Source organism: Scomber japonicus, chromosome 9 (assembly GCF_027409825.1).
Source record: "Scomber japonicus isolate fScoJap1 chromosome 9, fScoJap1.pri, whole genome shotgun sequence".
Lineage (NCBI taxonomy): Eukaryota > Metazoa > Chordata > Actinopteri > Scombriformes > Scombridae > Scomber > Scomber japonicus.
Genome location: NC_070586.1, coordinates 20,282,213 through 20,309,960, shown reverse-complemented (window position 1 = coordinate 20,309,960; position 27,748 = coordinate 20,282,213). Strand labels below are relative to the sequence as shown.

The 27,748-nt window shown below is 39.1% G+C and overlaps 1 protein-coding gene across 1 annotated transcript; it reads right to left on the bottom strand.

The window, feature by feature from the left end:
* Positions 1-487: 487 nt before the first annotated feature.
* On the bottom strand, positions 488-25,731 carry bmpr1ba (bone morphogenetic protein receptor, type IBa). The gene is made up of 11 exons (XM_053324934.1): positions 25,601-25,731; positions 7,623-7,785; positions 7,329-7,428; positions 6,814-6,916; positions 5,819-5,915; positions 5,517-5,655; positions 5,236-5,428; positions 3,499-3,796; positions 3,141-3,316; positions 2,848-2,978; positions 488-2,759 (listed from the first exon to the last, which is right to left on the bottom strand). Exons 1-11 carry the CDS (start codon positions 25,704-25,706, stop codon positions 2,634-2,636), a joined length of 1,632 nt encoding a protein of 543 aa, XP_053180909.1. The 5' UTR covers positions 25,707-25,731; the 3' UTR covers positions 488-2,633.
* Between the last annotated feature and the right edge of the window lie 2,017 nt (positions 25,732-27,748).

Here is a 27,748-nt window from a genome sequence, read left to right as displayed (position 1 = left end):
TTGTATGTTCCAAGTTTTTATTTAAGTTTTTTTCCTTTTTTGTAAAAGCAGTGTCTACTATGCAAACTTGGCATTGGTTATCATGATAGAAGTCTATAACTATAGCTGTGCTTGTAAGTGCATTTTTATTTTCATGTTACTATCAGGGGTGATTTTATTTGATTAGTGCGGGGTAGTGTTGCTCCATTTTAGCTAATTCTGGCACGCTTCATGAATCTTGCTCAATCTTGCTGAATGCTTGCCTCTCTATCTCTAATTGTTTTCTGTACAAAGTGTAAGAAAGAATTTTTAAGACAATTAAATTATATTTATAAGCAACACTGAAAATGTGTAGTGCCTTTGGTGGCTTATTTCTTCTGTTTCACTTAATATGTTGCAGCCTATAATGTTAAAGGGAAATGGTCAGAAACACAATTTGTAAACCATGAATATATACATTTGTTTTGCACTACTTTCACTTTATTTTTTGTGAAATTCACATTTACAGGTTCCAGACTCAATCATTTGTTGGATGTAGTACCTTAAAAGGAAGGAAATTGAAACAGAAAATCCTTATGGTGTCACTGTTTAACATGCTGTGTGCTCAGCAGTACCGGCAGGTTGTAATGAAGAACACCACTTTTTTTTAACAAAGAAAATATGGAGAGCATGCCTTAACAGTAAGAGGCACTGCCAAGTGACTCATTAGTATGCACCTTGTTCAGCCACCACAAACTGTGCATCAGCCATATGGATGAGTGAAACACTTTATTGGGGAATGTTCAACCTTTTACTGAATAAAAACACCACTTTCTCTCACGGACTACTACAGTAGGTACAGGTTCAATAATGCACATCAACCAAGAGGAAAGAAAGGGCATTTATAACACAACAAATCTGACACACCCAAACCTCTGATGGTGACAGTGCAACCCTTTATTTCAGTTGGAACAGACCAAAAAAAGAAACTCACTGACCTTTGTAGGAAAGTTTATCAAGAGTGTTACAAGTGGATTACACAAGCTGGAAATTAATCGATTAGTTCTAATTGAAGGAAATCTCAACTGGCACTGCTGTGACGGCAGACCAGTGGAAGAACTAATGGCCTGCTGACTGTGTTGATAGGTGTCCAGATTTACCTGGAGAGCCACTTCATGCTGAGGCAGTAAGGCTGTTTTAAGCTTCTTAATACTTGACTTCCACTATGTGATAGTTTAAATTACTGGAAAAAGTTCCCTGACAGAAGCCAGATGAGTTCTTTATGACAGCTGCAAACTGTTTATTATGGTGAATCAATTCTATAAGTAGTTTAGGTGAGGCAACCTTATGTGATGTCCACAGTATTCTGGTGGTGTGATCAATTGGGGATCGCTGGGGGTGTTTGCCAGGTGCAGTCAGTTTTTCAAAACATTGTTTGACAGTTTCAAAGTGAAGCCTTCTGGCCCAGTTTGGGTGCAGCAACTACCAACAGCTGCATAAAACACACATACAGAGTGACTGATGACACAAAAGTACTGAGGGTATTTTGTTTTTCTGATAGAAGTCCCCCATGACAAATGACTTCTGGTACTCCTAAACTAACACAGGCACAATTCCACACAGTTATAATAGATCACTACATCATCAAGAAAGACGTCAACACTACGGTTAGTGTACAACAGTTTCTGATTGCCTTGGCAAAGTTCCCTTCCTGTAATTGCTGTGGAAAGCCTACGGATGGCACCGTTGTGCTTAGAGCACTCCCTTACTGTAACGGTTTGATTTTTAATACAAGTTCTAATGGAAGGCAAGGAAACAAAGAGGCCTTTCGAGCCTCAATCCAAAATGATTTGGACATAAACTTTATTGTTCACATATAGTCTTAAAGAGTTTGAGTTTTACATGGAAAATGATTTTACAATTTTCATTACCAATCACAACTCAAAAATACAGGTATATTTTCTCTTCAGTGTTTAAAAACTTTACCAGCATAAACAGAACTTTTAAAGCCTCAAAATACACTTTTTTCCTGTCACATAATGTCAGTCTTTGTAACCAAAAGCAATCAATTTATGAGTGACAACAATGTGTTCAGTCCAATTAAAACATAAAGCCAGTGGTGGGGTGACAGTGTTTTTGAAAGGAGGTGTCAAACTGCAATTACAGATTACTTTTAAGCACATCCTTTCTGTACTATCAATCAGATCTTCATCTACAGGTAAGTTAGCTTTCACAGAAAGCAGTGATATAGTTTTCCACTCACTGATCAGTAGCTTGTTTGTGTGACTCTGCAGCTACCGTGCCAAGTCAAACTCAATCTCTTTCTCCATGGCCCTTGGAGCATGTGGACAGGAACTTATATCTGTTTTTAGAGTCCTCTCACTAGCTTGAAATTAAACTGTCTCATCTTCTCTGATGAACAGAACAGGGCCTCACAAGGCCTGATTGTTTTTTTATTATTATTAATTTAGTCAAACACCTCAGTCCTGTCATAAATTTTCCAATGGGGAGTTGTGGGATTCTGGACTTTGTGATCCTGCAACACCCACGTGATCTTCTTGCTTCCTGTCCCACCTCCTTTCCCCAGGAAAAAAGGTATTGGTCAGCCTGGACCAGAGCAAGCTTGATTGTTAGTGCCCTTTCTATGTGTGTAACACACACTTGGCAGTGCCTGTTCACAGCTTGATATCCTGTGATTCTGACATCTTGGCAAGTGTCTTTTTGACCCGCAGAGCTGTGAGGCGGGAGGCTGGGTTGTGAGCCCAGCACTCTGTCATCAGCTTTCCCATCTGTCTCAAACACTGTGGAGACACACAATGATTTTAAGAAGGTCATCAATGTGTGTGTGTTGTGCATGCCTACAGTAAGTGTATATGTAGCATATCTCACCTCATCGCTGGTCCATCGATTGGGGAAGGATGGCCGTAGTCTCTTGATGCAGACCACCTCTCTCATGTCTTCATATGAAGGGTCTGTAGGTACCAAATCATGGTATGGCAACTGGTACTCTTCAAGGATACCTATCAAAAATAATTTCATAAAATCATAAGTCTGTTTAGTCTGTGTGTTGTTTGACAATTAAGGTGTTGATACATTTTGTCAAATAAGATCCCAAAAGTGTTTTCAAAGTTTTCAAAACTGTACCAAATTGCCAAAAAATACATACAAAGTGTATTTTATACCTCCTGACACACAACGCCGAGCAATCTCCCAGAGGATGAGGCCAAAACTGTACATGTCTGCCATGATGTATGACTGAAAATGACTTCTGTTCAGTGTCTCATCCAGAACCTCTGGAGGCATGTAGCGCTTCGTACCCACTCTGGTATTGGGAGGGATGTCTACCTCATTGGTGTCACTGCAGAATCAGAGATCAAAGTTATCTTTATCAATTGGAAACAAGTGCTAAACTCCATAAGCTAAGCAAAGTCTTTGATCATTAAAAATAGATTTACATTAAAAATAATTAAATATAAATATTTCAGCAAATAATGCAAGCATCTCTTTGTATGCCAAATAGCACTTGCTGTGTACACTCACCTGATGAACTTGACTGCCAGCCCTAGGTCAGCTATACAGCAGGTCCCATTTCGTTTCACCAGTATGTTCTTACTCTTCAGATCCCTGTGAGCAATAGCAGGTTTGCCCTGTGTGCCAAAGATCTCGGTGTGGAGGTGACAAAGGCCTGATACAGATGAGTAAGCCAGTCGCAGCATGGCTTTATTGTCTAGAGTGGTTGATTTGAGGTAGTCATACAGAGAGCCATTTTCATGGTAGTCAGTGATTAGGTAGAGTTGGGTCCAAGAGCCAGTTCCTTTAATATCTGCAGCTATAAAACCTATGGATGGAGATGGGGGGTGAAGGGAGAAATAATTTAATATGGTTTCAGTGGAGTCAAGGAGGCAGTCTAGTCTAACCCATGGTCTAATAGGTTCCCTTGTAGCTTTAGCTCAGGCAATTAAGGCAGATATAAACTAGACTACTTATGTCCTCATTGAAAACACTCAGATGCTAAATCAATTAAGCTTAATCATAGAGGCAGAGCAGAACAGACAACTCCTATTTCTGCTGTGTGGTGAATATACAGGTCCCTGAAATTCTGTTTAATATTTAAAACTTTATCTAAATAACTAAAGCTCCTGGATTATTAAAACCCAACAGAGCCCCTGCTTTGAGAACAAGAAGTGAGCATGCATGTCGTGCTTAAGAGATGACAATTTCACTTCGTTTTAATTATACTCTATGGTACCACTGTTTAAAATTAATGTTGGGAAACAAAAGTTACCCACCAACCAAATAATGTGTAAAGTCTGAATATCAGCACACATATAACAATATCAGTAAACTTTTCACAAACATTTCTAGGTCATTTTAAACTTCAGTGTTTAACACTCCTTTGAGAAGCTTTAGCACTGCTTGCACTGAATAGGGGTCTTTAAATTTGACAGTGTAGTCTTATGTGCTGCATCTGACACTGTTTTCCATGAAGCTGCCAGTTTTTCTCTTCTTATGAGACCTCAGTATCTTATTTTTTTCCAGTGGATTTGATATTATTATTTCAGATCTTCCATTCTTCAGTGTTCCATTCAAAATGAATCATATATTTTCAACTGTGGACTGCAGCAATATGCATTACAGCAGTTAGTCTGTCTTCTAGTGATCTCTTGCCCCACTACTTAATTACTACGCATCTTGTTGCATTTAATTATGTAAGCTTTGGTTTGCAGTCTGTTGTTGTCTTCTTGATAATTTGTTGTGGTATATGTTCTCTTGGCTATAATTGATCTGTTTTGGCACAGTAGTGTGATGCAGCAGTGTGGTGCAGCATAGTTAAAAATGGACAAAGTCCAACTCCAACTATGGTGTATTCTTAGTAAGTGTTATTTGCAGGGAGGATTTAGTGTCATTTTGTTTATTTTTGCTACAATACCAAGATATGAAATTTCTCTAAAATTATCTATATATCATAATCATTGATTTTCTATACTACACTACACCATTTGTCCATTGTGTAGGATTACTGTTACTTTGAATAATATAGATTATGTCAACTGACTTCAAATGTCAGTTAGAAATGTGGTTTAATGCGATGCAGCACAAAGAGTAAAGAGTATGGATTGATTTTAAAGAAAGTAGAAAATTAGAGCAACAACCAGAGCAGCAGATACATATTTACAGACAGACACAGACACAGATAGTTTGGCTTTGCACAATGTTACATGTGGGAGGCAGGCAGGCAGTGTGACACCAAACCCCAAAGAAAGAAACTAGTCTTACCCAGTATGTTCTCATGTCTCATCAGGACGGTCTGGTAGATCTCAGTCTCTCTGAACCAACTGGCCTCCTCAGTGGTGAAGAAAACTTTCACAGCCACTTTTTCTCCCCTCCACCTGCCCATCCACACCTCTCCATACCTTCCCTTGCCTATCTGCTTCACCATCTGAATCTGCTTGGCTATCGTTCTCTGCACCTGAGGAGGAGCAAAAAGTGGGAAACGGTTAAGTGCTGTCTGTCTAGATGAACTGACCTATGTCTGTCTTGCAATTTGGGTATCTCACCAATAGAGGGAGCCCCGAGCCTGAGCCAGAGCTTTGCGACTGCTCTATCAAGTCCTTCAGAGATTCTCCAGGGGGAATGTAAGTCTCATCCTGCTCCAGGCCAATACTGTACCGAGGACGAGACACTTGGCGCTTGTATCTGTAAAACCACATAATTTTTCAGCATACTTTCTTACGCAAGAAAAGTACCATAAACAAATGGGAATACAAATATGCACTGATGTGAACATTATAATTGTAGGTGTGTGAGTGACTCTTTACTCTCGTTTATGTATGATTGTTTAATAGTTATATGTAATTACCTGAAGTAGCAGAGGACAATAATAACAGTCAGTATAATGCTGCACACTGTAACTGAGATCAACAAGGCCATGTGGTGGATCTTTCCATCTACATAGACTGGAGAGGGAGGAAAAGCATGGAAAAAAAGAAAGGATAGAAAGATGGAAATAAAGAGAGGAGGATATGAAGAGACAAGAAGAAATGTCAGTAAGCAAAAAAAATTAAATCCCAAAAACACATTTTTCTTCTCCATGTAAATTTCTGTCAATTATCCACAATAATATGAAGGTACATTTTGTGTTTAATAAACGTTAGCTGAAACAGAGGACGAAAAAAAAAGGATCAAAAACTCAAAAAAAAATAAATACATGGCAAGGGAAAAGAAAATGATACCAAGAAATCTGTCATCCTTTCAAGTCACTTGAAAGAACCGGTTTACAGTTATTCAAGTACAAATCATATCTCACTAATCAATTTTTCATTTTCTTCTGGCACACAGTCCTTTCCCTCAACAGCCAGAGGAAGCCCTCAGTCTAGTCGATGAATTCCCTTCCTGATCCCCTATGATAGGGTTTCAGATTGATGACTCTGCCCTCGCTGTCTACTGGGGCTTGTGATTTCCTGGGGAATCTAGGCTTACTGTCCCACATCCACAAAAAGACTCTCACACACACATAGAGTATAGTATTGTACATAGCAGAGACCTCAGTATCCTCTTGACACTCTGCAGCTTTGGCTAGCTCAATGTGGGGAAATTTGACGGTATCTCCCACTGTCTCCCCAGCTTTAGTCGTCTTTGACTATGTGACAATGTCATGATATCTCTATCTCTGATTCCTGTGTGCTCTAACACCATCAGTCACAGACAGTTCTTGATCCTGTCTGTATCGCTGTCACTGCAGCACTGTAACTGTCACCTGCCAACTAGTGTACACACAGCTCTTTATAATTGCTTCTGTGTTTCATTGGAGAAAAAGAGACATATAGTGATGAGAGTATAGACAGAGATACTTACGAGGTGGCTTGAGTGGTGGCAATGTAGGATGCAGGTTTTTGTTACAGTAATCTTGGTCTGTACAGCATTCTAGTGATCTCCTCTGACGTGAGCTCCATGTATCCTGCAACACAGAAAAGTGTTTTTCCTCACTCCTTTCTGTTTCATGCTTTCTGTTTCAAGATATGAATTTAATCGGCAGAGATAATTAACTTTCAGTAATTGAGAAGTCATTTAAGCAATTTATAAAGTTAAATATTTAAACACAACACAATCATGAGGATGTGTTACTAAATAACAAAGAAGTTAATCAACAATGAAAATAACTGCATGTTACTACATTGAATTTATTTTCTATTTTTTAATTCATATGAAGAGGCGCAAACAAATACAATCAGATCTAAATTTTCTGCCTTATCATCTGAACTTGTTAAACTCAACATTTTGTAAAGATCTTAGATGGATGGCACACATGAGATAGTCACACAAGATAGGTGGGGAATAATTAGATTGTAATGTTGCAGTGATCTACTCACCCTGCACTGAAATTCTGATCCAACCAGACCCAGGCAACCTGCAGTCTGGACTGGTACTCCTCCCTCTTCCTCCACCATGGTAAAACAGTAGCCATCCGTCCTGGAAAACAAGATTCAGCAACAGTAAGTAAATCAACCAATAACATCATTTCATGGAAACACTGTCTGCTAATGCAATCACAGGTGCATGTACCTGTTTTGTGTTCAGACGTAGTTGTGGTTATTATTTGAGACATTACGAGGGTTTAGATGGAGGGCAGCAACCTAATATTGTTTGAGTACCTTACAGCTTACCTGCATGTATTATTGGTTGAATCATCTGGGCAGTGGTGATAGCAGTGACACCACAGTAGTCTTTGTGAGGATGAAGCAGGAGATGCACTCCCTCTTGTCTCCTTCCCACTCTCCACTGCCTCCTTACTGGATGCTCTTAGCAGCATACTGTCCAATATATTGCCTACAAATCAAAGAGAAGGTGAAAACAGGAGACATTTAGCTGTGAGATACAGGAAAAACAATCATCAATTATACATAATGCATTTTTACAGAGTGAAGCACACAGTGCTGACACGGGTCTAGGACTGCATTAGTGGTGCCATCAAATGTATGGACTCTACTAGAAGATGTTTAGGATACAAAATATCTGCAACAAGGTAAATATATTGGTGGTAATAAACAAGGGAGCCAGATTTAGATTGTAGCTTACTGGAATGGAAAAAAGTAGATCATGAAAGGAAGGGAATATATTAAGTTATATGTGTATAGGCACGCAGGTGGTCGAGTGGTTATGAGCGCATGCACCCCCCTCTCTCTGCCATTATTTCCTGTCTATCAACTGTCAAATAAAGGTGTCTATGCCTGAAAAAAAATTTTTAAAAAGAAGATGTGCGTGTGTGTATTAGGTGAGACAAGCTCCAACATATGGAAGAAAGAATACCCTTTTCAACTGTAATGTGTGCTACTCCAGGCTGTTTTATTCATTACTTGCAGATTTGGTTGTGGTCAATGCCTTGCTTTCTAGAGGTGCTAATTTCTGCACTTATGCATACTGATGTCATCTACACATTTATTTTGTATTAACTTTTCTTTCGTGGCACATGTATAATGATGATTTTATATTTAATTTAATCCAGATCTGCTACTGTGACTCCTTTTTGCTGTTCATATTGCATCTGATAAGCTCAACATCCACCTGCAGATCTGTATTTTTGAGTTCCCCTGCAGCAGAAGTTTAATTCCCCGATGTCTGCTGTGCCAGTGTTTCCTTGCAGGGAGTGATAACATCAGATCCAAGACGCCAAAATATCAACTCTGTACATACTCTGTAATCACATCATAAATACATTCCAAATGAGTTGTCTGACTGAACTGACACATACTTTAGTGAGAGAGATATAGAAACCACTATTAAACTGAACAAAACTGACAAGAGAAAAGCTCAGAAACAAAAAAGCAACATATACCATAGAAAAAAGAAAAACAAACTTTAAGCTTGAACACCCGATACTGTGCAATATGTTCACTCACAGCAGATGTTTTTTTTACTCTTAACAACTGATACAGTTCTTAAGAACTAGAACGAAGCTGTTGTATTCCCTACTTATCCTATTTCAAAAGGGCACCTGTTTGTCACTTGAGGGGGGAAAAAAGAATCACGGAAGTGTCTTTCCTTCATGGCTTTTAAGATTTTCATTCATTCTAGCATGATCATTGAGACCAGATGCTTAACAGCTGCAAGCAGAGATGGTCCAAAATAAGCACGAGTCCTTCCTCTCTGAAATAAACTACTAGCAGATACAGAATTTGCCCTCTTACTCCACTTTCAACCTCTCGTTCTATAGTTCAGAGGTTCCTTTTCCAGCAGATGCCTCTCTCATTTGAATGAGAACCAGCAAATCCTTCTACAAAATAGGTGAATAGGCACAGTCATGACATAACTAAGAAAATAAGAAACTTTCATTTCTCTGTGCAAATGTTTACTGTCTGCATAAAGAAGAAGGGATGCACTAAAAAGCGGAAGTGACTGAGAGATACCCTTCTTAGGAATTTAACCCACAAAACTGCAGTTTTTTTCTTATATGCCAGAAACAAATGAACATGTTTCAAGCTAAGAGAAAATAGAGAATACCCCCCCCCCCCCTTTTACAGAAATGGCTGTCACTGTGCATGGTCACAATTACATAAAAGGACAACATTTACTGAACAGCGGGAAACTCCAACTACTGGCCACATGGGTGTTTAGTTATTGGGGGCTCTAAAGCTGGATTGTCCTCAGGGGTTGAGGTTCTTAATAGTCTTTGTAAAAAATGTGTGAAGTGAAGATAATGTCATATACTGGCCCGTACCCTCAAACCCCTTGATACTGTGTATCACAGTTCTCGTATGACATGTCACAATCTATCTATCTTTAAGTAGGGTTCCTGCTAATCTACTGCAACATATCTAGCTGTATAACAACAAGTGGGCTAGCAAAAGTAAAACACTAACCTTGTAAGGCTAATGTGACCTGGCTGGTAGTGATGCAGCAGTGCAGTCACTTTTAAACTACAACTCTGACAACTCTGTTTTTTTTCTTCCTTTTTCTCCATTTCTTTTACTCATATGCTCAATACATTCTGCCACAATCTTAATAACTGCATATACAGTTTAGCCTATCCTTTACTTTAAAGCGTGTTATCCTATTTAACAATTTAATTAATAATTCTATTTCATGTGTGGGTATGTGAGTGTGTGTTGAGCAAAGTGAATGGAAACAGTTTTATTTTATGAGATACAGCAAATGTTGTTGTATGTGAACATTCAATGACAATAGATGCATCATACAGAATCTGAAGAGGGCCTCACCTCCGAAAAACTAATTTTTAAGAAAGGAAACTTCGAAATGCTTATATTTTCAGGGTGGCTATGTAGGTGATATCTTCTCTTTCATCTGAGCAAAGCTGTCTTCAACAAAACATCAAAGAACTAGAGATAGACCTCACTGATAGACTGGAACATACAGACACACATTTCTACACAAATATGCCAAAAAATGTATGTGCGTGTTCCCTACGTCTTTCTGTTTGCCTTGACTTATTTCACTGTTACTGATACTTTATCTGCTTTGTTGTGTTGCACTTGTATTATTTGATGTTCATGAATCTGTAGTCAAAGAGTTACCACTTGAAGTGATGTTGACTATAGTGACTACAGTTAAAAGAAAAGTAAGTCAAAACTAAAAGGCAACTCAAAGATACAATATTGTGTTTGCCAGTTATATTCTGATCTAATGCTTAAAGGTTTTTCCTTTGTGTTACAATCCAGGAGAAAATGCAGTTTAATGGAAGAAGTGGTGGAGCTCATTCACCACGATTATGTCGACTGTGATACATTTTCATACAGATCTGGTGGGGTGCCAGCTCTAGAGCCATAACTTTAGTCAGCATGTCCAGTGCTGCTGTAGTGCCACAGTAGGCAGTGTGGTCTCTGAGTAAATGTGAGTATGCAGACAATTGAGAAACACCCTGATGTGATTTGACATTGATTTCTAGCACTAGCACTAAGTCTGTCTTTCTTCATGATGGACATATGTGCAGTGTTAAATAGACCCAGTATCTCGTGTAGTCTTTCCTCATCAGACAACATAAAATAAACATGCATTACTATAGAAAAGCTTCATAAAATGTTGTGTCTATTTTTATTTTTTTTTTGCACATGGGATCTATCAAAACAAAAATAAAAAATGAAAATAAATGAATAAAATAAAAAAATAAAAAACTTTAGCAAATTCTTTCAAACAAACACTTCCCTTTGTAAATGTCTCTCTTGTACACACTGATAATGTGTTGACAATACCAAAAGAGAGGGACGGTAGGGTTTAAAGGGGTCACATTAACAATTGACCAATTTGAGAGAAAGGGAGCGAGGAAGAGTAGGAGGGGGAGAAGAAAGGGGGATTAACAAACGAGAAGTGACAGAGCTGCAGGGAACTGGTGGGCAGTTTAGCAGCACACAGAGGGGACAGAGCAGAGGCCACTGGCCTTTTCCACCCTTTCTCTCACTCTCTCCCCTTCCTTCCCATCACTTACTCCATCCTACTCCCTAATGCTCACTCACTTTGTGTCCCACTCACTGCCACTCACTGCACCTCTCACGCCCCCCTTTTTCATCTCCATATATCTCTTCCTTTAGCCCTCCTCTGCCCCTCTCCTACTTATCAGCCTTAAATAAAATTTCATAGCCTTTTCTTTCCCCATTTAAACCCTATCTCATTATTTTATTTTTCACCACTTACTCACACCGCCTCTCAATCTTCTTTTCTCATCTTCCACTTTCTTTGGCCCTTCCTCTCTATGTGAGTCCTGTGGATAGTCATGTGATGTGCTGCTGTGCTGTTGACAAAACACAAAGCCTTTCCCATCCATCTTACACCTGGAATCCCTGGCTACTGCTCTTTATGTGTATGCGGATGTGTGGGTGTGGGTGTGACTGAGTGAGAGAGAGAGAGAGACAAAAAATGAGATCATTACTGGCTTCCATGTAACAAAATGTATGCCATAGAAGACTTGTTTGTTATTAGCTAGACTTAGTGTTCCTCTGCATGTGTGATATTTCTGTATTCAAAACTGTATTCAAAACTGTAGCAACCATACAATTCCCTCATTCCCTCACATTCATTTCTGTCACATTACAAAACAACATTATTTACATCTTTCCAGTATGCTGAGATACTTTAGCATTACCAGGCTAAGGCCCATATATTCTGACATTTCATAATGTAATATCAATGGAATTACTTTATCTTACAACTGTGACTATAGCTACCTTATGGCTCCCCGCTGTCTCCTGACTCTTTGGAAATGTCAGGCATGTGTATGAGTCATCTGTGGTAATCTAACCATGTATCTCTTTGTATCTCTATCTCTTATCGTGTTATCTTGAATCAGTATTACAGTACTTGGGATTTGTTGTTTTTCTTGATTTTCTCTTTATTTGTCATATTTCTATTTCTATTTCTGATCAGCGGATGCTTTGGATACAGAGATTAATGAGTGTTTCATTGGTCCAGAAGTATAAGCTGTTTTTCTATGAGTGTGTCCCATCTGTCTGTGGAAGGGAGAGTGACTAGGGTCATATATTTTGCTGTTTTAAAAAGCAGGAAGGCTTTGACCATGCATGTTCTTCAAATCTTATCTCAGAAAAACAACTAGCACCTACTGTCCATTGATTGTGGCTGGTGAGAAGAATAAGTGTTCCATAGAAACAGATAGCTTTTCATCTAAAATATATTCAGACCTTGGATTGAATGATGAGAGGGGCCAGGGAAAGTAAATAAGAAGTATCAGAAAATATCGTCCCCTGGCCTGGTTTTGGCTGTTAAGTGCAACCCCCTTGCACTGACCAGTGGGGCTCAAGTCCAAACTACACTAAGTGCCACTGATGTCAAAACATACTGCAAGTTAAGCAATACATGCATGCTGAAACTGGCAGAATTTCCAGGTGCTTCAGAAACACTATAATTGTTTCACGTTCTTTCACTAAAATGGCCTTTCAGATACCATTATGAGCTTTCAGGTCTCCCCTATAGGCTTCTCAGTCTTGATGGCAGGATATAGGGGCCACTGTCAACACGCAATTAACAACCATGGCCTCATGAACCCCCAAAAGCTAAAAGGCCTTTTTTCAACAGATGCCGCTTTGTACAAACTGAAACAAAAAAAAGAAAGAAAGAAAAAACGAAAGAAAGAAGACGACAGATATTTCGATAGACAAAGGGGATAGAAATGAGTGAGAGGGATATTGTGCATGAGATAGCAAGATGAAGAGGGGAGATTCAGAGGGAGATAGACAGAGTTAGACACACAGAGGGGAAACAGAGGGAGAGAGAACATATTCATTAGTCATCTTGGCCATGTCAAACAAGGCCTACCAGAAAAGCCCTTTCACCGAGCCCATGTAAACACTGCCTGCCTCCCCCTTCCACTTAAGACACACTCATTTGACAACACTGCCACCCCCCACCCCAATCCCACCCCCCCTACTCTTTCCTCCCTTCTCTTCTAAGTAGTAGTTCATCTTCCTGGTGTTTGACAGTGTCGTCTGTGCATCAGAAGAAACATGGAAGGTGAAAGGTTTTTGTTTTTTTCCCTCCTGTTCTTTCTCTCCCTCTCTGATGTTTTTGCTTTTCTCTCCACTTCCATGTGCTTTCAGTGCCTATTCTTATCTCCACATTCTCCTTCCTGTCAATGTTGAGATGAGCTGAGCCATCCCACATGTACAGGAATGTCTTAATGAACCCCATTTTGTAAGCTAGTAGATGGATGCTGGGAAGCGGACTTGACTGTCTTACTATTTTGGCTAAACTTGAGTCCTTGTTGAACCAAAAGTTCAAGGTTTGGAATTCAAATGAGTCGTGAGTAGGTCCTGAGTCCTGTAAGCTCTCTCTGTTTTCTTATCTTAATGGCTATGTTTTATCGTGATAAGTCATTGAACAAATTATAGTTATCACCATTATTCTGATTGTGGGAGCAGGATTACTGCTCATAAACCACAGCTGATCAAATTATATCTTCTAATATTTTAAGGAGAAAGATCACTTACACTTCATGTCAAACTTGTATTCAGGGATTGTGCTTATTGACACTTGAATTAAATCAAGATAGTGATTCTTTGGCTTTTCAGTCTCTAGCTTAACAGCACACAATCTCAGCCACGGAGCTGTGGTCTGCTGTATACACTGGTGCCTTGAGGGAAGTTATGCATCATTACTCCTCCACCCTTTTTCCTTATAGCTTGCAAAAAGAAGCGGATTCTACTCTTATTCTCTTTCTTTTCTCTTTACCATTTTACAAAACTTTGCTTCTTTCTTCTCCCACATTTTAACACCTCTCTATCCATTCACTCTCCTAAACCTATCAGATGAATTCTAACTGAGAGTGCTACTAAAAGAGCACAAGTAGCTACAAAACATAAGGACTGAAAACTGGTTTTCATATGAGAAGCAACATGGCAATTGCCATTGAAATTACTTTTTTTATTGTTCAGTATTAAAAAAAAACATTAGGATGATTAACATGAAGTGAATAGTGACTGACCACAAAGCATCCAATTACAAAAGAAGAAAGTGGTGCCATGCGGCATCTAAATAATTTTAGATGGATTTTTTTAGCACTCCAAGTGTAAGGGACAATATGAAAAAAAGTTTAAAAAAAATACAATGAAATAAAACGTTTTTCTCTGATACTACCTATTTTCAAATCTTGTAGACGCATAGACGCATTCAACTCTTCTGTCCTCCAGCACAACATCATCAACAGCTCTTTAAACATTCCTTCATTATGTAACACTGATCACTGATGAATGATGTGGTAATGAGCCAGTGCCAGTCTTTGGTAATGCAGCTGTCATCTGCCAGCTTTATGCTGGGACCAGTGGGGTGTGTGTGTGTGTGTGTGTGTGTGTGTGTGTGTGTGTGTGTGTGTGTGTGTGTGTGTGTGTGTGTGTCCCCTTTTATGGGATGAGTGATAGGTACACAAAGGTTCCGGAACTCTGAGTTCATTCCAGAAGGCCCTCAGCATCCCCTCAGTGGAATACAAGGAAATGATGAAACTGTCCTTTAAGGAGGTGTGAGAGAGCAAAGCAAAGAATAGAGAGAAAGGAGACCAGCTGGTCTCTAAATCAAAAGCGCCTATGCTCATTCTCATGGCCATCTGTGGGCTCCTTCTCATCACAAAACATCCCACATCAACTAACATGTACAGCAGGCATACTGCTGGATAACTGGGCTGTAGCTGTTTACTGCATGTACTTCTAAAGCCTGAAGTTCAAATCTGGCTCATAAACTACTTAAACTACATCCTGACCACCTGAAACTGATCTGCCATATAGATGCAATAAAAATAAATGTCACAGCCACTAGAGTTAGACAATGTAATAAAGACACTTCGCTACATCACATGTACCATTGCCAGCATACTATAAGTCAGTGAGAGAAACTTCAGTAAGGCAACAAACAGAAAATCCTCTCCGGCATTTGAAAATTCCAGAATTTGTGATTTATACAATCCATCAATACTGCAATATAAAATCACATATGCTGTGATGGCAGATTATATCCATACCACCAGCCTCTAGTAAAACCCTATTAAAATATACATCCAAATCAGGTACATTGAGTCATTTTATTAAACTGTAACTATGAGAATGACTGGCTGACAAAAATATTTACTCAGAGTTCAAAATTGTATAGTTAAACAGAGTTCATGCTCTTCAGAATTTATACAAAGAAGATAACGTTCTCCTAAATGTCTTTTCAAATAACTCCTTTGGAAGACTAATGAAGCTACAAGAAGCATTGAGATCTCCTACAGATCCCTTAAAGCAGCTGTTCTTTATTCCATCAGACAGAAGTGTGTGCCACAAAGGAATGCTTTTCCATATGCAAGAGCATAATACAGACTTACACTGCATGACACAATATCAATTTATCAGAGCAATCAGAGAAAACATGCACTATTGCAACACATGATATTCAGAACAGGTAATACTGTACATCTTTAGACTAAGAGAAATATTATATTAACAAACATATAAAACAAAAAAACAAAGAAGAGGTGTCCCTCAGACTGAATACTCTAAAATAGCACAAAACAAATAAGCAAAACTGAAATAATGATAGTCTCTGATCTCCACACACAAACACACAACAGCTGTGTGAACCGCAGCAACTGTAGCAGTTACTGATATAAAATGAACTTTTGATGAACTTTAGCCAATTAGTTCCATTGGTGGTTTCTGTCAGTCTCCCACTGTCAAGTGTTTGTTCCCCGTGTGTTTGTGTGTAGGTGTGTGTGTCTGTGTGCATGAACATATTTGTCATACAACTTTTTTCCAAATGTAACCAAATAAGACATTACATCCACAGCCTTAAACATGTAGGTCCTATGCAAACTCATATTCCCTAAAACACCTTAAACTGAGTGTGTGTGATCCACTGATGCAGATATGAAATCTTAACCTCTTTGAGTTGTCTACTGCTCGATTGAAGTGTATGTTTTGCACCTGCAGTCTGTAAGATCTTGACAAGGGATTCCCTTGGTGGCAAAAAGACAAAGGCAAAGCCTCTATATATCCCCTGACCAAAACATATTGCCATAACCCTGAAATCTCTCATTAGAAGGGCTAAAAGTTATATCATTACTTATATAGTCTATGTTCTGTTTTTGTCACAGAATACAACAGAGTATGACGCACACCACATCATAGAGTAATAAGCAGCACTGAATTTCAATGCACACAGGCACAGTCTATTCAAACTTGGCAGCTATTTTTATCATATTGGATATGCTATTCCCGTGATATCATCATGTGACACATTGTTCCATCATGGTGGTATGCAAAAATCATGGTGATAAACAATAGCCACACACTCGCCAAGTCGATAGTTGGCCATGGCAAGTATAACAACCCAAGTTTAGAATTAAAGGAATGTGACACTTGCACCCACACTGTGCATATAACAGAGCAATTAAAAATGCTCAAACAAGCTAAAGGTAAGATGGAAAATGGAGAGTGACATAAGTATAGTAGGGATACTGTATTTTTGGTAGATGCAATCTTTCCCTGCTGGTTCATATTTGTTTCTGTGCACACACATAAAGCAAGCAGAGAACACAAAGATGAGAGAAATGAAAACACAAAGACGTAAACACAATGATATTACCAAGCAGTTTTCAGTCATATAGTATTCCTGTACCTTTGTAGTGAAGTACAGGAATCTTCTCACCATCACACAATCTCTCCATCTCTTGTCTTTCTTTACCTTCTTCACTCAACAGTAAGATCCTACGTAAAACAATGAACATACACATTGTTGTTGTATCCTAAAACCTGGTTGTTGTTTTATAATTAGGGTTATAAATAATCAAATTTTATTTCTGTACTCAATGATATTATTTGCTCTTGGTAAACACAGTATGACAGCAGACAAACACATACTAGCTGAAGGATTGACCCACTTGAAATACCCATCCACTGCATGATTTCTTAAAATAAATACTCTATAGACTTTAAATACACAGCACAACCACAGACAACAACAAAAAGGACAAGGCAAAGGTTGATGTGTAGAGAAAAGAGTGAGTGAAGCACTGTAGAGAAGGAGGATGTATAAGTTTATGACATCCAAACGTTGAAGGTTAGCAAAAGCAACAAACTGATTGAAATTAGACACTAAAACTTGCAACACAAGTTCGGCATTTCTAATAATCTTCTTGATGTGTGATGTGCTGCTAGTTTCTAATATCCATCCCACAGGTTTGACTTTGTTCGATTGGTTTGAACATAAATAGCTTGATTATAGTGAATGCTCAGATTAATTTAAATTGCTCAGATGAAGTTTAGTTTATTCAAGTTGTCCTTTATTCAAGCTGAAGTTGTACAGTAACCTGGGTCAAGCTGCTCTTACTTGCAGTTATTTCTGAAATGATGTGTGGTAGCACACATGCCTACAAGAACAGAAAATAAATCATGTAAAGTGAGTTTGTTTATATTTTCTGACCTTGGTGAATTACAAAGCGCCTTGACACAAGCTCTTTTATTTGTGATTTTACTTGCAATAACAAAGCTGTGACCCTATTGTTTTTACAACCTTCACGTCAAACTATCTGGAGGAGAAAAGAAAACTCTTGATACAAGGAGAAAAAGACCAAATATCAAGTTCAGTTAACTGTGACTTAGATATCCTAAATATGTGAGAATTTTCAAAGGCATATTGTCATGACTGCTGTGGAAAATAACCCACTGAAATCATGCAACTAAGTAAAGTGTTATTTGGGAAAATAACTGTGATTATGTAGATCGCAGAGTAATTTTTAAGACACGTTACATCTTCCAGTCTATCTGATCTAATCAAACTAGTGCTCACTAAAAGTAGATGTGCATACACCACTGCTTCATACCCTGTGATTTATTTCATCCACAGCTTCCTTTAGTGCTGGCATTTAAAGTGAAGTAAATGTACTGTAGAATGTTTATTTGCTCAATATGTGTTCATTTTCATTTAAATGTTGTGTATCTCAGGCTCCGCCACAAGGCTCAAGGGCTCGAGTCAAGTCTTGTATCAAGCTTGTGCACAATTTGTTCTGGAGCATCACAGCAACAGGGACACATCGTCAAACACAAACATGTGTTATTGTTGCTATGAATGGTTTAAAAACTTTGACAAGACTATCCAGGCTGGATTCATATCACAGAAATGCAGTTTCAAAAATGCATAACTAAAAGCTCCATTGAACACACACATAAACATTCACACACAAAGAGTGTGGAATAAGATACCGCAAACGATAATTTCTCTTTCAGGACACATCTAGCCCTGGATAGGGACAATCAAAACATCTATTTGTTGTCAAGAAAAACCACGCATACACACATCATTCACACTGTAGAACACAAATCCATCATTTTCAAACAAAAGTAAAAGCCACCGACCACAATCACTAGGGCTGCATGATAAATGAACAAAATCTGAATTTGAGATGTCCGACACTGAGAATGAAACAAATTTGTGTAAGTACCTTGCTGTGTGCCTGTAGGGTGTGGGTGTGTTAATGTATGCATACGTTAAGTGTGTGTTTTTGATTCTGATGGTGTTAACATTATAGCTGCCATGTGTTTATTTCTCAGTGTTCTGGTCTGTGGCGTCTCAGTCATCTCCAGAGGTTTCAATAGCCACTTTCCAAACCATTCACAGCCTGTATGTGTGTATGTGTGTAGAGTATGTGTGTGCTGTGGGAGGATATTAATGTATTCCCTATTAATGTGTGGAAAATGTGGAAAGTGAGGACATTAGTGTGTGTTCGTGTGATATGTGTGACACGAACAGATGACAGCATTCTGTACGTGTAATCAGTAAGCGAGGTCCTGGCTTTCGCATGTGTGTTTGTGTAAGTGTGTTTACAGTTGTATGCGTCCCACTGTCTCCTCCATGTGATTAGTTTCCCATTAACTAAGTCACATATCACCCATCACTGGCTCCAGGCCTCCTCTGTACTATCTCACTGGACAAACATGCTGTCAGCTAGTCCCGGCGTTCATACACACATATACACAAGCACACACATTCAACATCCACTCCCATCTGGACACCCATTAGGTACCTATCATAGCGTATGATGATTGTCTCTATTGCAAAGCCATTTGGTTAAAAGTGGGCATCCTGACATCCACAAATGACCTTAAATTACAGCTTGTAATACTTTTTTTTTTTTTCACTTCTACATTTGGAGTAGCAGATTCTTTCTTTCTGTCTCTGTTTTCTTCACTCTCTTTTTTCACTTATCTTTTCTGTGACTGGACGGGAGCACAGGTAATGGGGTTACCATGTAATCATAAGGTAATCATAAGGTGATTTATTTTAGGTCAACACAAAACATGACAGCATCTTTTAATAAGCCACTAAAACCAACCCTGGCATGAAAATGTTTCACCACTAAATCAAAAAGGATGACTTAAGGGTAAAAAAAAAAAAAAAAGTGAAATGGAGGATATGCATTAAAAGCCTGACTGAGTAACCTTTTTTGGGACAAAATGCACTTGTGTTAAAATATACAAGCAAATGTACACTTTTCAGTGCTATTCCTGACATAGAGCCCTGTCCCCCCTTCATTTCACATCTGCTCCTATCTACTCTTTTTCAAAGCTAACAATTACACTATATTGTATATATACACATATACACATATATATGTCCATTTTGACTGAATATGCACCAAGTCACACAGCAAAAACAAAGAATCTTAACACTCTCCCAGTGCTTCCATACTTTCCTATCCAAAAAATTGTTCCCGGGGCAGACAGGAGGTGGAGGAGGGAGTATTATGAGGGGAGTGCGAGTGCATGGAAAACCCTAAGCCCTTATAGTCCCAGTGCAGTGTGGCTGCGACAGACAGCTTTGCACTGCTCCACTTCACCTGTTATCTGTCCATCACCGTATTGTGTTGTGTTGTACTGTACTGTGCTGAAAGCTCGCGGCTTCCGCAATCAGAGTGTCAAAACTCTGCTTCACAACAATAACCACAGCAACTATACTGTTCAAAATCACATTGTAAGTATGACTACTGAACTTAAATCATCTAAAATACTACATTCCCCTGATGACTACTGTACAATACTATTAAGTAGCACAATAAAACTGACTGCAAACTTTTCCAAAGCACAACATGGAATGAAATTGACCTTGACAATAAATGGGCTGAAATACTGGCCTCTGTACCCAAGTACATAAATAATAATAATAAAAAACGTACAAACATATTTCTTTGCCTTTAAAATTACAAACATTTCAAATGCAAATACTTTCCTTTTACTTTATACTTTATTTTAATATGTATTTTTAAATACATATTAAAATATGTATTTAAAAATGTTCTATATTAAAATATAAAATGTGTCTCTTTCGAAATCTCCTTCCCTCACATGAACACACACACACACACACACACACACACACACACACACACACACACACACACACACACACACACACACACACAAACTTCCTCTGCTCCAGCTGTGTCTTAAGAAGTCAGGGCCAGACCGGTAATCTAACTGGGATAAAAGTTACTGGATCTGTATCCATTACAGGATGTAATACCCCTCAGTCCAAAACTCTCCTCACTTCCCCTTACCTTCCACCTTATAGAGGTCATATCAAGGGTACATTTTTTCTGAAACACTCAAAATATGAGCCAAGTATCAAACATGGTATATCAGGGACTCATATTCTTGTTATGCTTTGTCACTGAACCCATATATCCTCAACTGCTGCCACCATATTAGCCTTTTGGGTCTGCCTTTTTAACCCTTGGCCGTTCAGAGTCTCCCTGGGTAGACCATGGTTTGTGGCTCCAGCTGTGTTGAAGAATTGATTTCAGATGTGACTGGCAGTGAAAATAAAAAAGGCTAAATCTAAGGTGTGAGTTTTCTTCAGGACATCAACAATTTGTTTTCAATGACCAGCAACAACACCTTAACCTCTCTGTTTCAGCTTTACAGCCATCAAGATCAGTAGTTCTAATGAGGTATCGGTTTCCAGCAGGAGATCTCAACATATCCTGTCAGGAAGCTTTTAGACTGAGAAGCAGAAAGAGCTACTTGCAGTTTGGTACAGTGAGTCAGCTCTCATGCCTTCTGTTTCTTATTCAAAAGTCTCTGTCAGCTTTTCATGGGCATAATAGTTTTGTCAACGACTTCCTGAAAAATTAAGTCTACCTGAACCCTGTTTGTTTCCTGCACTTCTTGCTTTTTCACTCACACTTTCATCATTTTTCATGCCTGAATGCACTCAGCTTAATACTTTTGATCTGTGAGATGCATCCATTTCAGCATGGGTGACAATGTCTATCACCTGCACAGCATGTTGATTTTCTAGAAAACTATCATCTGACACCAGGTTTAAACTGACATTCAAAGTAAAGAGACATAGAGTACATTTTGTCTCTATCACACCCTGTGAACACTAGCCTGGCTAACACCAGACCCTACCTCAATCTCACATGAGATTGAGGTAGGGTCTGGCGAGGAGCCGTTCATTTCCTCGTATTTAAGGCGGGATCAACGAATGTCGATCCAATGCTTCTGTACGCTATCATCGCCTTGAGTCCGCCTCCCCGTTCTGTGATTGGTTCCCTATCTCAGACAAAAATGTTCTCTTGCTAACTTTCTGAGGGAAGTAGAATCTCGCTGGAATGAGAACCCAGGCTATGTGAACGCAGCTTTCAGTAAAAAAAAATGTTCTTATGTAAAGAAAACAACAACTCAGTAAAACCTGAAATCATCAAGCAGGTGTTCAGTGACACACAGAAATAATGAGAGAGAGAGACAGAGAGAGAGAGAGAGAGAGAAAGAAAGAAAGAAAGCGAGAGAGAGAATCATGCAGCACTCACATTTTGTCAACAACATAATGAAAACTAAGAACAGATCTTTAAAAATACAAGTTGAAGAGTGGTACAGCATATTCTCAGTACTTGGAGATCACAGTATCAAATAACATTATTTGATTTTGACTAAATCCATGGTAGGTGTTTTATACTGTTAAAACAAAACCTAAATTTCTGCAGAGAGCAAAAGAGTCTCATTAGCAGGCAGTGACAAAAGCAAAGCAACTGGCAGAGCTTTGACTGTGAAAACTGATACAGCGGTGCTTATTTCCACCAAGGACAATGAAATGTAAGCTATCACGCTCACTCCTCACTTCCCAGAACTCACATTGAAGGCTGCAGCCTGGCGTAGGTGGAAGGTCACAGAAGATCTGTGTGTGTGTGTGTAGGTTGGGGGAGATGCACACTTTTAAAGTGTGCATACAGTCTAATTTCTCCTTGAGGAATAATGAACACCTTGCCCTTTATTCGTTTGCTGTGAGACAATGGCTGAGACATGCTGTAGGGAAAACTGTGACCTTCATGCAGACACAACACTGTAACTGTTTACTGCCTGTCTAAACCCTTCAATGACTCCAGTTCACCTGTGGCTATAGGACCAAGAAACACTAGCTGAACAAGTCTAGACTATCACTCAGTCTATCAATCATCCTTGTGCTGTTTCAGAGAGGGAATGGGTAAGAAGTAAGAAGAAAGATGGAGAGAATACAGTGAGTGAGGTGCAGATAGTCTGAATAAAAATCTCTCTCTCGCTTTACCTTCCTTTACCATGGAGTTTTTCAGAAAACAAATATTTGCCTGTTGAGTCACAGCTGAATCTATTACCAGGACAATCAATCATCTGTATGTCAACCTATGAATGAGCCTGTTGCTGGTCAAATCAATCATTGATGTGTGAGGGTGTTGGCATTAAAGCCGCTGGCAAAACGCTTTTTAAATACAGTTTCGACAACTTGAAAGGCTCAGGCACACCTGATTCAACTTCAACGAACAGGTTGAAATACAATCAGGTGATAGACAAAAAATATTTTGGCTGAGAAATTAAATTACAAAGTTATTGGGTTTGTTTTATCAAATTTACAATGTGGGCATTTTGCTGAAGCCAAAGCTGATGCGTTAACACAGTAACTAAAAAAAAAGAAAAAATGTATTCTATTTATTTTCAGAATTTACAATTTGTGAATTTAGGTGATGTTCAAGGAAGTTCGAAACACAGCAATACTCTTAAAGTTAAGAATAATCTACCTTTTAAATGATTTTTAACCTATACAGACTTTGCTGTGAGAAATAGTAGGACAGGCAGGTTTTGCAGAAATAGGAGTGACGGCTGAAATATGTATCAGATAAAAAACATTTTAAAATGATTTCAGTGAGTGTCAGATCTATTCAATATCAGTGACAGGCAATTGGTTTTATTGACCTATAGGTGGAGCACTGATGTTACAATGGTGTTACCACTGCATCTTGGACATCCTAACACCTGATACCAAATCAAAACCACTGCACCTTATGGAGGTTCTATCTATGTCCCACATGCACCACTTAATTAATGCAGCAATACAAGGAGTACTAGTACTTTTATCCATAAAGATGAATCAGGGGGAAAATAAATACACTCTCTAAAACAGGTCTGTAAAGGTTTTTCCAGGTCATGGTATAACTAATCCACAGCCAACTGGAATTGCTTTGGTCCCAGAAATAAGGAGGGCTTTGGGATGAGAAGCAAAGGATCTTCAAGACTACAAAGCAAGTCCAGTTACCCTTGGATTATCCCTTCTGGATTTTTCTGAAATTATATAAACTCAGTAATAATAGTGTGAATGACTTAACACAAACAAGAAAAAAACTTGGTTGAGGTCCAGTTTGATGTCAGATTTCACATATGTCTTCTTCTTTGGCAGGTGTTCTGAGGCTTCTTGGACAGAGCAGTATGTGTTGCTATGAATCTAAAACATTCACACGATTTTTATGTTTGTGTCCATGTGTATGTTCATGTGCACAGTGCAAATGACTCAGATATTCATGGCATTTAGACTATTATTTCTTGCCAGGCTTTGTTTTAATGATAAAACAGCATTTGCAAGCAAAGAGATTAACCAAAGGGAGAGGGTGTTCAGCATGGACTCCATAGGAAAGCCAACTCAACCACTGACAATGACAGGAAAGATGGATGAGAAAGAGGGGGTGACATGCAACCAAAGGTCACAGGACGACCTCAGCACATAACACACAGTATGAGGTATGAGCCTCTCCTGGCTTAACTTCAGGACTCCCGGGTGAAACAATCTCTGATGACTTTAAATAGACCAACAATAAAAGGAGAAAAGAAAAATATGCACAGACACCATCATTCATAAGAAACACTGTCCAAGCCTGTAAATTCCTTCAATACTGACTTTTTCTGAATCAGTGATTGTGCTGCCGTGCCATATAAGCAGGAAAAACAACAGAAGCGGAGTATTGAACCTTAAAGACACACATCACAGGACTAAACATAACAGACTATTAAATCTGACACGTTCTCCCTCCAACACCTCGCCAATCACACTCCAGATACCAAACATGGTCACAGACAAAGCGGCTGATGCGACTAACGGTAACAATGTCAGTCCATGACAATATAACTCTCTGCATATCTGAGGAAATCAGCGAGCACAAAATACGTAACCTAATACCAGAGCAACTTTGTGTGAAAATGTGAAATTGACAGCGTGATCAGAAAATCAGTACATTTCTAATTTAAATAATTATTCAAACAAATACAGTCTCCAAATATGTTTTAGTCTTGCTTAATACTTTTAAGAGATTATTTATTGTACATATTTATATGAAACATCATTTATTTGCCCTATAATTATGTTTTTGAAATGACTTGATGTCTCAAATGATCAGATCAACACACATCCAAAATCCTATAAATGAAAATAAAAAAGATATGAAAATGATCCTACATTTGCTGCTTGGATGCAGACATGTAACATTACTCATGAACGATTATTGAATGTAAAACAACCACAGACATGTAGGATCAGCTCTACAACATTTAGACGCTCATTCCTAAAACTCAGTCATCACAAATTGCCTACAGACTATAGACACTGCATGGCAAAGGTGAGATTTAAGCTGCAAAAAGTATCATACATGTAGCCATAAGGTGTACAAATAGTGAAAAGTTTGAGAAGTGAAACACAAAAAAACAACACGCTGACACCTAAGAATTCTCAAAAAGCAAACTTTTAAGGTGTAAAAGAGAAACTTGATGAACTGCAGCAGAGCAACTTCAGAGCAAAGCTAAGTAAAAACAGCAACGAGGTTGAGGGCAGAAGTGAGTGGAAAAAGTTTGTAGTAACTCACCGTATGCTTGTGATTGCAGAGAGAACAGTCCAAGCAACAGCAGAGGACTCCGGCTCCAGAAACAGAGAGAGAGACAGCGCGTCAGCCTTTCTCCCTGCACTGGCATGGTAGAGTCTGCCGCTCAGCTCCTCTCTTCTCCTCTCTTCAGTACACTCCACACAACAGGATCCGCCACTCATACACTGCCTTTCGCTCTTTGTGTGTATGTGCCAGAGAGAGAGAGAGAGAGAGAGAGAGAGAGCGAGAGAGAGAGGAGAGAGAGAGGGGCAGGACCGGGCAAGCTCCTGTATGTGTGTGTGCGTCCACCGCAACGTGAGAAAGCCCACACCACACAAGACACACCAGTAGTGGCAGCAGCAGTTGCAGTTGATTGTCCTCCAACCTGACAGTAGCAGCCCAGCTGAGAGAGAGAGACAGAGTGAAGAGAAATAGAGAAAGAGAGAGAGAGAGAGAGAGAGAGAGAGAGAGAGAGAGAGAGAGAGAGAGAGAGAGAGAGAGAGAGAGAGAGAGAGAGAGAGAGAGAGAGAGAGAGGGAGAGAGAGAGAGTGGGGGGGGGGCAAAAAGGGGGAGTTTACTTCACTTGCCTAGTAGGGAGGGCTGACCCGCTCACACACACAGGGAGGGAGGACATGGGTGGAAAGAGAACGGGGGCAGGGAGGGAGCAGACAGGAGCAAGATGGGGTTTAGTAAAAAAGTAGGAGGAGGGTGAGGAGGATATTGAAAACAAGCAGTGGGATCAGTGGGATTCTGTGCCTTTAACAGCTTACAGAGATAACTGTTTCCACTTTTCATTTGGTGCATGAATTCTTTTAAGAAGGTGAAAGTGGAATGAACAAAGTAAAGCTGTACATAGGCTATAACGGACAAGGTTTGAGCAGTGGTACCAGTGAACAACTGCTGAATTGAAGATAACTGAGCAAAACTATGTGAACCATTACCCCCCCTCCCCAGAAAATTCAGATTTGCCAAAAGATGAAGGCCAAAAAACAAGATCTATCTATCTACATTATAAAGACAATACATCTTTCTTTACATTATTAAAGATGCTCGTGATTTCCTCACAGTGGACATTCAACCAGTATATGAATGTGAAACAAAATATACTGACAGCTCGTATTCAGAGTTCACAGCAAACAGTGTGACCACTTAAAGCTACCTTCTGCACGTCCTCACTGCTGACACAAGTGGCAAATTAATTAAGAACAAGAGCCTCCTTCAAGTGTTTTAAAAATGAGAGGATTTCAATTGTTTATTTTGAAACGTGAGAAGGCTGAATCTGCAGTGTACTTAACATGCTCTTGTGACTTTGAGTTCAATTTTAGTCTGAGGCCATGACAAAAACAAGCCTTTTTTAAAGTCAAACTGTACCAAATAGTCCAGTCTTTGTCGGGATTACCACACAATAGTATCTTTTTTTCAGTTTTTTCAGATTTGTTTTAAGATTAGAGCTAATGGTATTTTGAGGAAAATACTACAAAATAATTTGAAAATAAGAACTCTGGTTTCCAGAAAACCCACTTAAAACACCTCTCCATACAGCAGTGTGTTGTTAATAAATCAGGTAGCTGGGAAAGACACTTTAAAGGAGCAGTTAGAGATTACATCACCCCTGCCTGGAGCTTTTATACTAATAAATAAATGGGTTGAGACACTCTAATAGGCCATTTCCTTTTCAGAGCTATCCTCTTGCCTGTAGACATTTACTATAGACAAAATTCAGTGTGTGTGTGTGCGTGTGCTGAGAACACTATGCTTTTAACAAAAAGGATTACAGACCTGAAAGAGCACAAAATGGGCAGCTATTTTTCCCCACAACAAAACACTGATTGCTAAGTTGATGTTAAATTGAAAGGGGCAAACTCTTTTTGTTTTCATGTTAATCCTCCTGGTTTGTAGCTGCCGCTGTTCTTTGCACTTCTTTTCTTTCTCACACTCGTTCACGTTGTTCATTAGTGACAAACAATGGGCAGCCTGGCTCCCTCTCTCCTCAATGAGAGGAAAAATCACTTCATAAATAAACAGTCCGGCCCTATTCATCTTCTGTCTCCCCTCATCCAGCCCTCTCTGAAGCCCTTTTCCCACATGAACTTTAATGTACAGTATCCAGTGCTCCTGTCAGTTCTGTGTCATGTGGAAACAAGACCAACA